A 14,142-nucleotide genomic window follows, 5' to 3' on the forward strand; every position below is an offset into this window, starting at 1 on the left:
GTTATGTCACTGCTTCTGTTTATTTGTAGTTTGATCAAGTACTTCTAAGAAATGTCGGCCCTTGTTAAACATTTGTTGTGGTAACAGAATCCCATCAAGTCTATTTGCATAGGGTTATTTATTGGAACAAGACTTTGGTGAGGGGTCTGGCACCTGCTTGTTTCCATGGAGATGTGGTTTTACTTAATTTTAAATGTTCTCTCCACAAATCTGATTTATAAATTGGCCCTGTAGAGTGTATAAAGAAGTAGGCTAAAGGACGTCACCTATAGCGTTTGGCTCCAGTCAAACTAAACTCATTGAGGCAAGGAGTTATAGGGCAAATTTGGAGCCAGTCCCATATTAGGAATAGGAATTTATTTACAGACAAAATTGCAAAATAAAAACATCAGGATCATGTAGACCAAATTGACAAGGCTCATTGCAGCAGAGAGAAGGGTGACAAAATTTCAATGTAAAGTCAATTGGAGCCAGAGTCGATAGAGACAGAAGCGCCCCCTTGCTCACTATTTGGAATGGGGCGGCTAGCGGGTTAGCTATGTCCATTTATATATACAGTCTAAGGGTCACATGCTTGGCTCCATGGAGATAGATTAATACCATATTAATGCCATAATGTGAAATATTAATGCATGCAAAGCAATAACTTCTGCATGGAGATATGGGTGGTGGACCAGCTACCAGGAGAGTTACATAGAGCAGCTTTAAATAAAATGTGTGTATTTGGATGCATGTTATTTTTATCATTTGCTCTCATGAATTGAACCATCACAGCCTCGGTGCTTGTTTGATGAACCATACTGTATGTTATCCTTTTTTGGTGCCTGTACACTAGCCAGGCTGGCGCCACCTAGTGCCTCCACTCAATTTCATTTCTCTCCAGCGACTAGGTCAGGAATCAAAATACACTAGACAGTTTGCAAGAACCACGGAAGTGCGAGTTCAGGCAACAGCCAATCAGTGAAGAGCCATACATTCTGTGTTGGCAACGATTCCCGAGACTGAGGATTTAAAGCCGGAACAAAGAGAATGTTCTGTGAATTTTATCCAGGGGAAAGACATTATTACCCTTCTTCTTACAGGATTTGGGAAAAGCTTAATATACCAGTTAGCCCTGTTAGCGGTGCATTACATACGTCACAACCAAATAGCAGCGACTGGTTAAATGAAAAAAGTTCCTGCCTACCTTTGAGCAAACAAATTCTAACGCTGTGAGGTCACATGGTTTCCACGAAGTGAAACCGGCTGATGAATCAGGCTACCTGTACACTACTTGGCTTCAATAATGTTGTTTTGATGAGTTGTTCATCACCTACACACATTAACGAGAATTCACAATTGTTCACTTGTGCAGTCATGTTGTCAGAACTTATTACATTGTCAACCATCAATATTGACCATGGCCTTCCAAAGGGTTGAATGCAAAAACAGAATAAGCATTATCAGTTTTTATATTACAAGTGACTTTGTGTCTTTAATATCCTTAACAAACTGGCCAAACAACCCTAAACTATGTAATGGAAGAACTGCTTATATGTTTCCATATTCTCCAGTCCAAAAAAACATTTGTGTATGAACGCACCAAGGAGGAAATAATGCAGCTGGGCCAGAAGCTGCTCTCAGGGGGCACTGAGCGGGAAAACCCTTTCACATTGTCAAGGCAGGAAGCTCTGACGTACAAGCAGACACCACCGGAGGAAGATGGGGGCTCCCAGAATGGAAACTCAACAACTAAAATGCATCTTACCCATTATTTAGCAGTAAAGCTCTTTCTCTGCACCAAAGACGTGCACAAACCTCCACAACAGGGGCTGATGCGTATGACTACAGGGGTATGTTGGACTATTACCACACACGCACACGCACGTGCACACATACAAACAAGTTTAGACTTGTGTGTAAGGGGTCACGTCCCACATACATGCAAATGCAGTTACATAAGCTACGGTATTTAAGGTCACACCGCGAAGAGACATTCAAAACCATGAAGAAGTGGGTGAGAAAGAGAGACAGAACTGAGTAATAGCTGTAAAAGTCAGCCACAGACAAGGCGGCTGTCCGGGCCTTGAGCTATTCTGCAAATGACTGGGTTGGACACATAAATATTTTGTAATTGCTGGTTGGGAGAAGTAATTATACAGTTTTAATGTGTTGCAATTGTGTTGCATCATGTTAAGCATACATAGTCCTTGTTTGATATCCAACACAGACATAGTTTATGATAGAAAAATTAGAGCTTCATGGGTCAGTTAAGTATCAGGTCAGGTGCTCATCAGGATCACAGTGGAAGCAAAGAGAAAAATCCAAGCACTTTGACTACATTAAAGGTGCATTAGGTAACTTTTCGGTTGCGCGTCCGTCACCTGCTTGTTTCTATGGAGATGTCATTGTTCTGAATGTTCAACAGTATGACATTAAACAGCTCTACTTTACATTTATTAAATTACAGGTGGTTTTATAGGTCAAAAATACCTAGAAAAACAGGCATTCAGACAGTGAGTGGAGTTGCCTCTGTACAGATTTGACCTGTAACTTGGTCATGTTTAGTCTCCATGAAGATTGAAAGATTTTATACCATACTGTGAAACATTCCAGACAAAGCAATAACATCTCCATGGAGATAAGGATTTGACATAAAAGTGCACCTTTAATGTGAAAACGGGTCTAGCCAATGAGTTTCGGCTGCATTGGGCTTTTTTCACACACAAAAATGTATTAAAGAACATTTTAATGTAGTAGGAGTACCTCTGATTTTTCTCTTTGCAGAGATAGTTTACCTGCTGTACCTTTTTTTGTGCAAACATAATTGTCATTAAGGGCATCTGGATTAAAAAACAGTGCCAAAGCATATGTGTGGATTACTGAATTTTAATTGAGTTATCTTAAGCTTGACTTGAACCTTTATGTGAGTATCAAAAATAACATCTGTTCTGACCATTTCTAGGAAACAATATATACATTTAGAAAACAGGCTCTTGCATATAATTTGAAATTATATGCGCAGGTGTACATCAAACCCCTTGTCCCTTTGTCCCTGATAGAGTTAGATAGTCTTTTAGATAATCTGAATGGTTGAATGACTCTCAAATGAAACGTTCTGGTGTGGCTCAGACAAAAGGCCATTGGCTTTTGTGAATGATTCAGGAGCTTTTGGCCTGGAGCCTGGTTTCATAAGACAAACCTTGTGTGTCCCTGGAGAGACACCTCCATTTGGTCTGAGGGCAGGGAGAGTGCTGTCTCAAAAGACCTGAGTCATTCTAACAGTCTATTGGCCTAATGCAATGTCTCAGTCCTTCAACTCACATCAGCATCAACACAGGCCGTTGGGTCTGGTCTGGTCTGCATGCTCCACTTCATACTAACTACAGCCACTTTTGGGTTAGACAAACAGTTTATTTAGTTTATTCGTGAAAGAAAAATCAACATTTATATGATAGAGTTTGCAATGCTGTTATGAACAGACCTATAGACCTACAAAAGTGGAGAGTGGAACTTTTGCCAATTAACGTCCCCATTAAAGTTGCAGTGTGGAAAAGTCCTCAGTGCCAAACGTAGGTGGAACTGTTAGTAGGACACAATTTTCCATTTATTATACATTTTCTCTATTATTTTTTCTCTTTAACACAACACATGACTGAGGTGTCACAACATGAATCTGGTATACTGTCTTATACTGCCTATGTGTTTACAACATAAAAACTCCACTGTCAAAGGATCAGTCAGTATGAAAGGATCAGAGTCAGTATGAAAACATAATATTTCAGTCTTGTCACTTTTTCTTCAAGTACAAATAAAAGAAAAATATAATATATATTTTGAATGTGCATGTGCCATTTACATAACAAAGCATACTTCAGTCTATGTGAGCAGCGAGGCGAAAAATCAGAGGCACTGCTTGAGAAACTCATCATTCTTCTATACAAAGCTACACCTGAGAAAATATGAGGGACAATAAACAGTTGATCCTTTAACCCTGTGTAAATATGCAGAGGTTAGATTGAGAGTGCGGAGCGCCCCCAGGGGCCACACTGTGACGCAGGACCCAAATGCACTGGCCTCCTTTCCCCTGCATACCCTAACTCACACAGGCTGGAGCCATCACTGTACAAATGCACCGGTTTCTTCTCCTGATAAAACACTGTGCAGACACGAGACAGTGAGGAGATAAGAGAGGCAGAGCCAGGGGTCTCTCAGCTTCCATTTGGACACATTTGTGATTTATACTTTTTGACGAAGGAATGACGCAGATGGAGAAAATTAAAACCAGGACATGTTCTGCCTTGTGCTGCCTCCCGCTCCGTCTTCATACGCACATAAAGCCCTGTGATTCCTCACAATGTCCTCCATTGTGCCCTGTTCCTTTGGGCTATTCCTATCAGGATTAACTCTGCGCTTTCTCAAGAAGAAAGTCATCAGAGCTGACCTTCGCTGGAAAGATCTATGATATAACACAAATATCCCTTTAGCAATAGGTTATGTAAGACAAACAATACAAACTATGTTTATCAGTTTAAATAAGGCAAACAACATTAACTGCAGAGTACAGTTTTAAGACATAAATGATCATAAATCATCTGGTGCATTTTTGTTGTGACCTCTGACAAATGATCAGAATCACTGAGACTATTTGATTTGGTAGTGGAATTAGCAAATATATTCAATAAAGTAAATGTTCTTCATCCAAGAAGAGGTTGTAGATTTCCAAATATTGATAGTAAACAAACACAGTCCAGATGAACTCAGGATGGGTACCACAGGTCATTTGTTTTGTTTTGTTCTTTAGGGATCTGTGATGGACAAAAAGGGGACAGGTTAAAATGTTGCTTCTGTGTAAACAGTTGAGAGATTTTGGGTTTCAGTTCTTCTTGAGGGGAACACTATAAAAATAATTTAGTCAACACACAACCATTGCATGATATTTCCATCAAAGAACAACCCCCAAGAGTTCACAAGATAACTTTATTCAGGAATATGGCTTAAAGTCATATGTCTGTAAACATATACTTCTAGGGCCATTTCTGGGAGACATTTTAAATAATTCCTTAAAGAGTGAAAAATGCTTTTTCAAAATTGTCCATAGGTTTCAATAGGTTATAAGAGTAGATAAACTTTTGGTAAGATGAATTTAAAAGTCCTATATTATGCAAAACTTACATTGATGCACATTTTGAAATGTTACCACATCAAAACATACCTGGAGTTATGTTTTTTTCATTCATATATGTTTGTGTAATCCTGAATGATTGGGTGGTCTACATCTGGAAAACTAAAAATGCTCTGTTCCACCTTGTGATGACATGAAGCGGTCGTTTTCAAGTTAAAAGCTTCTTTTCTCTTTAGTTAAGTAGAGAGTGGCAATTCATGGGCTGAAAGTATCCAAATGAAGTGAAGGTGTTGGGAGTTAAAAAAAACACACAGTGGAGCACTTCCTGTAGATGACATCACAAGGTGGAACAGGGTGTTTTTAGTTTGAAAGAGGAACACAGACTAAATATTCAGAATTTGTCTGTTGATCATGTGTGAATACAACACAAACAGATCACAAACAGGTATGTTTGTGATGGAGAAACAAAGTTATAACACAGATCAGAAAACAGAGTAATATGGGCCCTTTAATGCAGACACTTGATTCTGTATATGACTTCACACATGGGCAGGAGGCATCATTAACAGCTATGTAAAACTAATGTGCTATTTTCATGCTTATTGATTTCACAGAGGGGGGTAATAACTCAGATTCAACCATTTGGAGCAGTGACGCAAATAGAACTTTGAAAGCGTTGCTGTGCTGCAGGCCCTGTGACCCAGTGACTGTACTCTGCTGGTTAGATAATGGAGAGTGGACTGCAGACAGGGCCTGCACCCAGCCCGCTCACATAATCACACAGGCAACAGGCCAGGGACAAAAACGCACCGCAGACTCCACACATGGTGCCCAAAAAGCCTGTTTCAAATTGTGCCATTTTTATCAGGATATGTCATTCACAGCAGGAGGGGCGATGAGTGAGCAGCTTATTAGACAGTCTAAGGGCATTGTCTGATACTCTGTTCCAAAAGTTTAAAAAATTATAAGTACTTTTTACTTCAGTCTAAAATCATGTCATGATCCAAATGGGACTGTAGTCTATGTCCATGTAGTGCTGCAAATGACTGAATTACTGAAATACTACTACTACTACTGAAACTAAATGCAAAATTTCATGGTTCAGTGACGATACTGAATATTGAATTTTCTCTAGTTTAGTACCAAGTGGTTTCAATTAGGCTCAGTATGAAAAATGGCAACTTGGAATGAGGAACTACAGTAAAAACAAAGAACAAGGTTATAGGCCTATCTTGCACTTCACTTCACTGTCCTTCGGTGTTTGTTGATTAGAGAAGAGTATGTCACGAGAGCATCAATTTGTGTTGGCAGTTTTTAAGGTGCACTATGTACCGTAACTTTTTGCTTGGGGGTTTGTCTGCTTATTTCTATGTCATTACTCTGCCTGGAATGTTCCACAGTATGACATTAAACAGCTCTGCCTTACATGTATTTAATTACTGGTGGTTTTATAGCTCAAAAATACAAAGAAAAGCAGGCATTCTGACTGTGAGCCAGGTCTGCCTCTCTACAGATCTGATCTGGAACTTCGTCTGGTTTGGTCCCCATGAAGATAGAAAGGTTTAATGCCATATTGTGAAACATTCCGGATGACGCAATAACATCTCCAAGGAGAAATGCTTTTGACGGACTCTCCACCAGAAAAGTTACACAGTGCACCTTTAAACCTCAGACTAACAGCTGTGGTAAGTGTTTTTGTGCATTTAAAAAACACTGCAAATTCTGATAATGTAATAGTAAATAAAGAGAAATATATTTTCACATCAGGCACCTTAGGGAAAGAACTTAAATTATACTTTAATGACACAGCCATTCTGTAATGTGTTTTGTAAAGGTGGGGCATACCCCATACATAGGGTCCAGTTAAATAAACAAAAAGCTTAACACAAAAGGGGAAGCCGTTATTCTTCACAACTTTGCACTGTGCACTATATAGAGTACTACATTTATACAACAATCTATTAAAGGACCTGTATTACACAAATTTTGATCTATGTTGTGATGTTGTGTTTTGTTTCATTCAAACAAAAAACCCTGCATATTAGAGTTCTCAAACAGAAGACACTCCACTTTGTGATGTTATGTGGTAATACAGGAAGTGCTCCACTGTGCTTTTAAACCCCGTACACCGTTATTAGAATCATTTGGATAATTTCAGCCCTGGAATTGTCAATCTCTACTGAACTAAAGGAAAAATGAGCTGCTAACATGAAAGCTACCACTGCATGACATCACAAGGTAAAACAGAGCATTTTGAGCTTTGGAGATATAGACAGACTAATGATAAATATTCATTCATATTCAAACATGGGTGAATGAAACAAAACACAGTTCCAGATATGTTTTTGATATGGTAACAGCATTATAACATGGCAAGAGTAAATTTTGTGTTATATTGGACCTTTAAAAACACACAAAAACACACAACACTGGCCTTAGCACAGTTCCACCCACCAATGTAAATGATGCTACTCTTTGCTGGTTATAGGCCTATTATAGCTAAATCATGATTAGTATACAGCTCATTTGTTGCTCTTAATTAATCAATAATGAAGCAGAGACAGACAATTAAGCTCTAAATGTTTGGATGTCTGATTGGAGATCTGCATAGGATGTGCGTCACACTATAATTTCCAAACACACCTACCTCTCTCAGTTGCCAGTCAAATGCTGAATACAGTAACCTGTTGGTTCTGAGTGCGTCAACAAGCACATAATAGAGACCAAAAATGCAGTCCCTGGCAGTGGTTTCAAATTCAAGGCAGCACTGGGGAATGAAATTAGATTGACTTGTGTACAAAAATATCCATCTATAACATAATCAGTGGTGGAACGTAACAAAGTAAAAGTAGTAAATTACTGAACTTAAGTAAACATTTTAGGTATATGTACTTTACTTCAGTAGTTTTAAAGTGGATACTTTTATTACATTTAAGAGACAGTATTTGTACTTTCTACTACACTACATTTTGGACAGGACTGAAAAGCTTCTGAAAGGAACAAAATTCACCACAAATTTTTATTAAAATCACTACATTTGAAGCTTTATTAGATCTCAAAATCTGCACAAAATACTTTTAGGTTTGTTTTTTTTTATTTTTCCTCCAGTATCTGTAATTTTACTTAAATAAGAAAATGTAGTACTTGCACCACCAATGAAAATTTTACAAAACATCTTTGCATAAAAAGAATGTGTTTGTGCATTAAAGCCAACTGATGTAATGACACAAGTAGAGCATGCAAAAGTAAATGCACAGCTTCATTTTGACACAGATGATTATTATGAGACTGATTAAGCAGACCTGAACTACCATGAACAAAGAATATTTGGTCCATGTCCAAAATCATGCACAAATGCCCACTGTGCCTGATTTGATCATTGTTGTTGTGGGAGTGACAGTTTTCACTTTGTGTTTGTGTTATGCCTCTGTCACAGGGAATGTGGGCCCAAAACCAGTTAACACTCATTTCATATTGAGCCAATAACATTGTCATTAACTGATGACTAAGTTTAAAGGCACCTTAACTTCTCGGATATAATAACTCAAGTACGTCAGAAATATGTGGGTGTGATGTTTTGAGACATTTAAAACGTGATTCAACAAACAACAAAATATCATGAGGTTCATACTTTCAATTCCCTGACAGGGTCCTGTCACGTTCTTGAAGAGATTAGAGTGTGAACTATTGTTACTTCCTTTTTACTGTCATGTGAGTCAAAATACTGGACGGTAACAAAACTATATCAGATTTTCATTGGTGATCTTTAGTGAAAACATTTCATTGTTTAAAGAACTCTATGCTGCAAGTTATGAGAGCTGAGGGTCCGTGTGGTCTGTGTATGCATACTGCCTCGCTCTGGTAGAAAAATGCTATTACAAGTCCAAAGAGAAAAAACGTGCTTTAACAACTGTTACACAAGTCTATCGTTTTCATCAGCTTCAAGCTCATTTAATACAAAATATTTTCAATGTTGCATCCCATTCACCTTTATATAATTATGTGTAGTAGATACATGGGGTTCTATCTAAAATAAATCTAATGCAGAAACTACTAAGCCATCAACTACATAGTGTTCACAAATTAGCATGAGAAAATAGAGAAAATAGTTACATATATGTAAAAGAAAAAAAGAAGAAAAAAAAAAAGGAGACTCAGTTAAGTTAGTCCAGCAGGATTTATAATTCTGCACCACGTGTGGTTATGTAGTCAATAAGGTCCATCGCTGTCACAACCGCAAAAATCTTCTGCTTCTGACTAGACAAGCCTTCGGTGTTACCTGGAACAATGAAAACTTTAGGGAAGATCTACCATATTTTTATTCATATTCACTTTTAGCTTCTAAAAACACAGTTTTATGTCATTTGTTTGTATAATTGAATAAAATGCCTTACACAGAATATGATCTTGGATCACAAGAGCAAAGTGGTTGGCCTGGAGTATGTGTGACAGTTTTCCCAGATGGTCTCTTAGATGGATCTAAAATATGCAGTTATTTTCATATTTATTTGAAGACAATAGAATAACACACACATAAGATTATAGAAAGCTTGAGAATAATCAAAGACATACTCTATTAGATGTAATTCTACACACACCTGTTTGAAACTTGTACTGAGCACTTTGTTGATGTGATCTGAAGGTTGAACAGTACCAGCCACCAAAGAGGAAAGAATGGTCTGTAAAGTGACCACTCCCAAAATGGTGCTGTGAGAAATAATCTTTGATTATTATTGTTTCTTAAAACTTTTACAAGAGTCTGCATTTTGCATGAGTAGGACTCACCCTGAGTCTTCCACAACAGGGGCTTGATCAAACCCTCTCTCCTGTAGGACTTGAATGGTCTTTTGGCAGGAAACTGACAGTGACACAGACACAGGGGCAGACAGGGGTAGATTTTGGACGGTGATGTCCCACCACCTTTAAGAGAACACACATTGCATCTATACAAGACATCTTAACAGGATAGAATATAGTAGGAATAAGATCCCACCATGGTCGAGCATTCACGGGAGCTTCTTGTGTGAGGAAGTCTTTGTCCCACATCCACTGGTCACTGAGGAACTTTGACCTAGAATGCCACAATCAAAATAAAGACTATATAAAATATGAATCTTCTACCCCACTGTTGCAGGACTGATCTTTATTTCCCTTTCACACATTCATTGTCATTCAGTGTGTCTCACATGTAGTTACGGACAGAATCACTTAAGATGACCACACAGCGCTGACCCTCTTTAAGCTGCTGAGCCATCTTCACTGCAGCAGCCATCGCAGAGCCACTGCTGCCACCTGATGTCAAAAAACATATACTACTACATCAGTGTAAAAAGATTTGAAAGAATAAAACAATGTATACTGTTATTTTGAGCCATTTCAGTTCATGTGAATAACACAAATGAACTTTCTATGGAAGTGCATGTATTTGTTATTTAGGAACCTACCACATAAAAGACCTTCATTCTTGATAAGCTTGCGTGCCATAGTAAATGTCTCTTTGTCACTGGCTTTATACCATAAGTCAATAATCTACAAAAACAAAAACAAACAAAAAGTATTAATTTAAATAACAACTTCAGTTGTTTTTTTCAAGGAATAAGAAGTTTTTACAGATCTGTCCAACACAGTAGGAATAAAGTCGTATCCAATGCCTTCAACTTCAAATGGTTTGTGGGGCTTTTTTTCTCTTGATTCAATCAGAACAGAACCCTCTGGATCCACAGCAACAACCTGAAATCAAGAGAAAATATTCCTTGTGTAATTTAGATATGATTGTGTGTTTCAAAATATAGTAACCATTTTAATGTAAATTTCACTGCCTTAACATTGGGGCAACGCTCTTTTAATTTCCGAGCTACACCAGTAAGCGTGCCTCCTGTGCCTGCACCAGCCACCACCATATCAATGTGACCTGTTAAGAGACAACAAAAAAGAATGAATGAAAACCCATGATCTTAAATGGCATAAAAACCCATGATCTTAAATGGCAAGAAGAAGAAAGAGAATACAGAAAAAGCACAAACCATCACACTGAGCCAGTATCTCCTCAGCTGTGCTTTCATAGTGAGCCAGGGGGTTGCTGGGATTGCGATACTGGTCAAGGATGTGTGAATTAGGAATCTGACTTTTCAGACGCCATGCCACACCGATATGAGACTCTTCTGAATCAAATGAGGCAGAATTTGGTGTGCGGACAATTTCAGCTCCAAGTGCCTTTAGGGCATTCACCTAAAAAAAAAAAACAGGTTAGAAATGAAAAACACCACACCAGTTTATTATCGTAACAGCTCCCAACCTTTTCCATACTCATCTTCTGGGGCATTGTTATAATACAGCGATAACCTTTTACTGCTGCAACAAGTGCCATGCCTATACCTGCACAAAGCCACATCAGTTATATAGTCCAGAGACTGCATAACTATTTGTATACATAATGTTTATTCGTATTTATGTATTTATTTAGACAAGAACAATCTACAGGAGCGTTCAGTTTCTGTTAATGTCCAGGAAAACCAGGTCATAGTAAGATGTCTTAACTGTGTAAAGTCATGTACACAGAGAGTATTTGATAATGCTTCATAGTGGATACCTGTGTTACCAGAGCTTGGTTCAATGATTGTGTCACCAGGTTTAAGGATCCCAGATTTCTCAGCATCTTCTACCATCCTCATTGCAATCCGATCTTTAATGCTGCCACCTGCATTAAAGAACTCACATTTGGCCACTAAAAGAACAGCAGAGAAAAGGATCTCCAGTTATTGAACCAGTTATGCTGCTCTTACGCAACGAAACTGGATACTGAAGCTGTGACCGATAAACTCCATCCTACTAGTTCAAAATGGTTCAATTGAGTAAATGTAATAGTATAAGCCACGCTGTTTAAAAAGAGATCTCTGTCACCCAGTGAATGAAAAACTTCTTCCTGAGGTTCATGTAAAAGTCAGTCTACACCGGTCACTGATCACACCTTTGATTTAAGATCAGAGTCACCACTCACGGGGTAACATGAGGATTTGCTGTACTTAAGTTTCCATTCTTAAAGGGAAAAACTGTACCCTTAATCCAAATGTGTGCATTCAAAATAAGTAAATGGTTTAAGACACTGTTTTACTACATAATATCCCATATCAACAGTTTACTCACAGAGCTCACACTTAAGTCCATAGTCTTTAGGGATCCTATTCAAGCGGACCAAAGGAGTATCTCCAATTTGCCAAAGAATGTTTGGCAAGATTTTAGGTGCCTTTGTCCTGTGGGCATCAACATTTTGTGGGGCATGTTATGCATAATAATACATTTAAATAATCATTGTTGTGACAAGGCAGTACCTACCTCGGTGAGAGAAAGTGAGGAGACTGAGAAAGTGAGGCCCCTAAGTGCCAGGTGCATTTACTGGGCAGATCAGGCCGAGTCCAGTTTCTTTCAGGGATGAGTCTGACTGCTCCCTTGTTCTCCTGCTGCTGCTCATGGCTGCATCCATCCTCTCTGGCAGACTTTTCTTCATTCTCCTGATTGTTGTGTCTATTGTTGCTTGCTGGAAAAAGCATCGTAAGCATCTGTACAAAAGTAAATACACTGAATTTGAGACTGAACAATTAAACTGTTTTTAAAAGTCCTAAATTACACAAAATTGACTCTTGTGAGCTTTAAGCATTGTTATAATGTTGTTACTTCATCAAAAACATACCTTGTTGTCAGTGTTGGGAAGGTTACTTTTAAAATGTATTCCCCTACAGATTACAGATTACACACCCCAAAATGTAGTTTGTAACGTAATCCATTAAATTACTTAAAGTGAGTAACGTAATCTGATTACTTTGGATTACTTGATATTGTCATGTTTTTTTAAACGACATGAATGTAGCAACCACATCCTGAAAATTCTTGTTTGTTGTCTTCAAATTGTCTGAGCCCAAGTCTCCATGAATAAGCAACTGTTTGCTGTAGAGAAACAAAGACCACGATATCTTAATATAAGAGGTTTTGTCTGTTAAAAGACAGTAACAAGATCAGCCTTTCCTTCACCATATTAAAAAATATTATTGATAGAGAAATTATTTTTTATATGAGATCACCTTAAATTATGTCAACCTACTGTTAGGTGTCATGTTGTTTAGACCTGGTTTAGTCCTGGTTTAGTCCTGGTTTAGTCCTGATTTTTAGACCTGGTTTACTCCTGATTTTAGACCTGGTTTAGACCAGGTCTAGACCAGGTCTTTAGTTCTGGTTTAGTCGTGGTTTAGTCCTAGTTTAAACCTGGTTCAGTCCTGGGTTAGTCGTGGTTTAGTCCTGGTGTTAGTCCTGGTTTAGTCCTGGTGTTAGTTCTGGTTTAGATTCGCACATGAGGAAGCGCGGTTTACGCGAGAAAACACGGTCCACACGCGGCGCACGAGACGGCGGTGTCCGCGCTGTAACTACGGAAGGAGACGTGGTCCGCGGGTTCTCAGGTTGATGACGATGATGAAGGTGTGTGTTTGTGTGTGTGTTTGTGTGTGTTTGTGTGCACGTCCACTCATGTGGCAGGTCACTATAGGACAGTAGTGCAGATATTATGTATATGCAGGTTGTTTTCACCAGTGCCAGTAGCTCCTGTTTCACATTTAAGTTGTAGGCGATTTTATATTTGGTTTTTTATATATATATATATCTCACATCGGGAGAAGAATTTCCAAGACACAAATGCGTTTTTACCAATGCACTGCTGCTTCCACTGTGTGACTGACACCGCCAACTTTAACATGACGTTTCCATCGCTCTTATTGCCGCATTCTGTTTGGGTTTCCGGCAATGAGTGGAATTACCGAAATAAAAAAATAAATAAATGGGATGTAGCACAAAATGTGAAAACAGGAAAATACTGCCTTGTAATCCACTTATTTCAGCAAAGTAACTGTAATCCAATTACCACTCATTGAAACAGTAACTGTAACGGAATACAGTTACTCATAATTTGTACTCTGATTACGTAACGGCGGTACATGTAATCCGTTACTCCCCAACAGTGCTTGTTGTTGTATTTTGTTTCATTCACACTTAAT

At 38.4% G+C, this 14,142-nt stretch overlaps 1 protein-coding gene across 1 annotated transcript; it reads right to left on the reverse strand.

Moving 5' to 3' along the window:
* Window positions 1-9,117: 9,117 nt before the first annotated feature.
* On the reverse strand, window positions 9,118-13,589 carry cbsb (cystathionine beta-synthase b). Its single transcript, XM_055160975.1, has 14 exons — window positions 12,437-13,589; window positions 12,248-12,354; window positions 11,694-11,828; window positions 11,400-11,479; window positions 11,128-11,332; window positions 10,930-11,015; window positions 10,715-10,834; window positions 10,549-10,633; window positions 10,291-10,396; window positions 10,098-10,175; window positions 9,890-10,024; window positions 9,703-9,811; window positions 9,499-9,583; window positions 9,118-9,383 (listed from the first exon to the last, which is right to left on the reverse strand). The coding sequence occupies exons 1-14, from the start codon at window positions 12,658-12,660 to the stop codon at window positions 9,283-9,285; spliced, it is 1,656 nt and encodes a 551-aa protein (XP_055016950.1). The 5' UTR covers window positions 12,661-13,589; the 3' UTR covers window positions 9,118-9,282.
* Window positions 13,590-14,142: the final 553 nt, after the last annotated feature.

Source organism: Boleophthalmus pectinirostris, unplaced genomic scaffold (assembly GCF_026225935.1).
Source record: "Boleophthalmus pectinirostris isolate CB_2022bp ecotype Guang Dong unplaced genomic scaffold, ASM2622593v1 HiC_scaffold_1, whole genome shotgun sequence".
NCBI classification, from domain to species: Eukaryota; Metazoa; Chordata; class Actinopteri; order Gobiiformes; family Gobiidae; genus Boleophthalmus; species Boleophthalmus pectinirostris.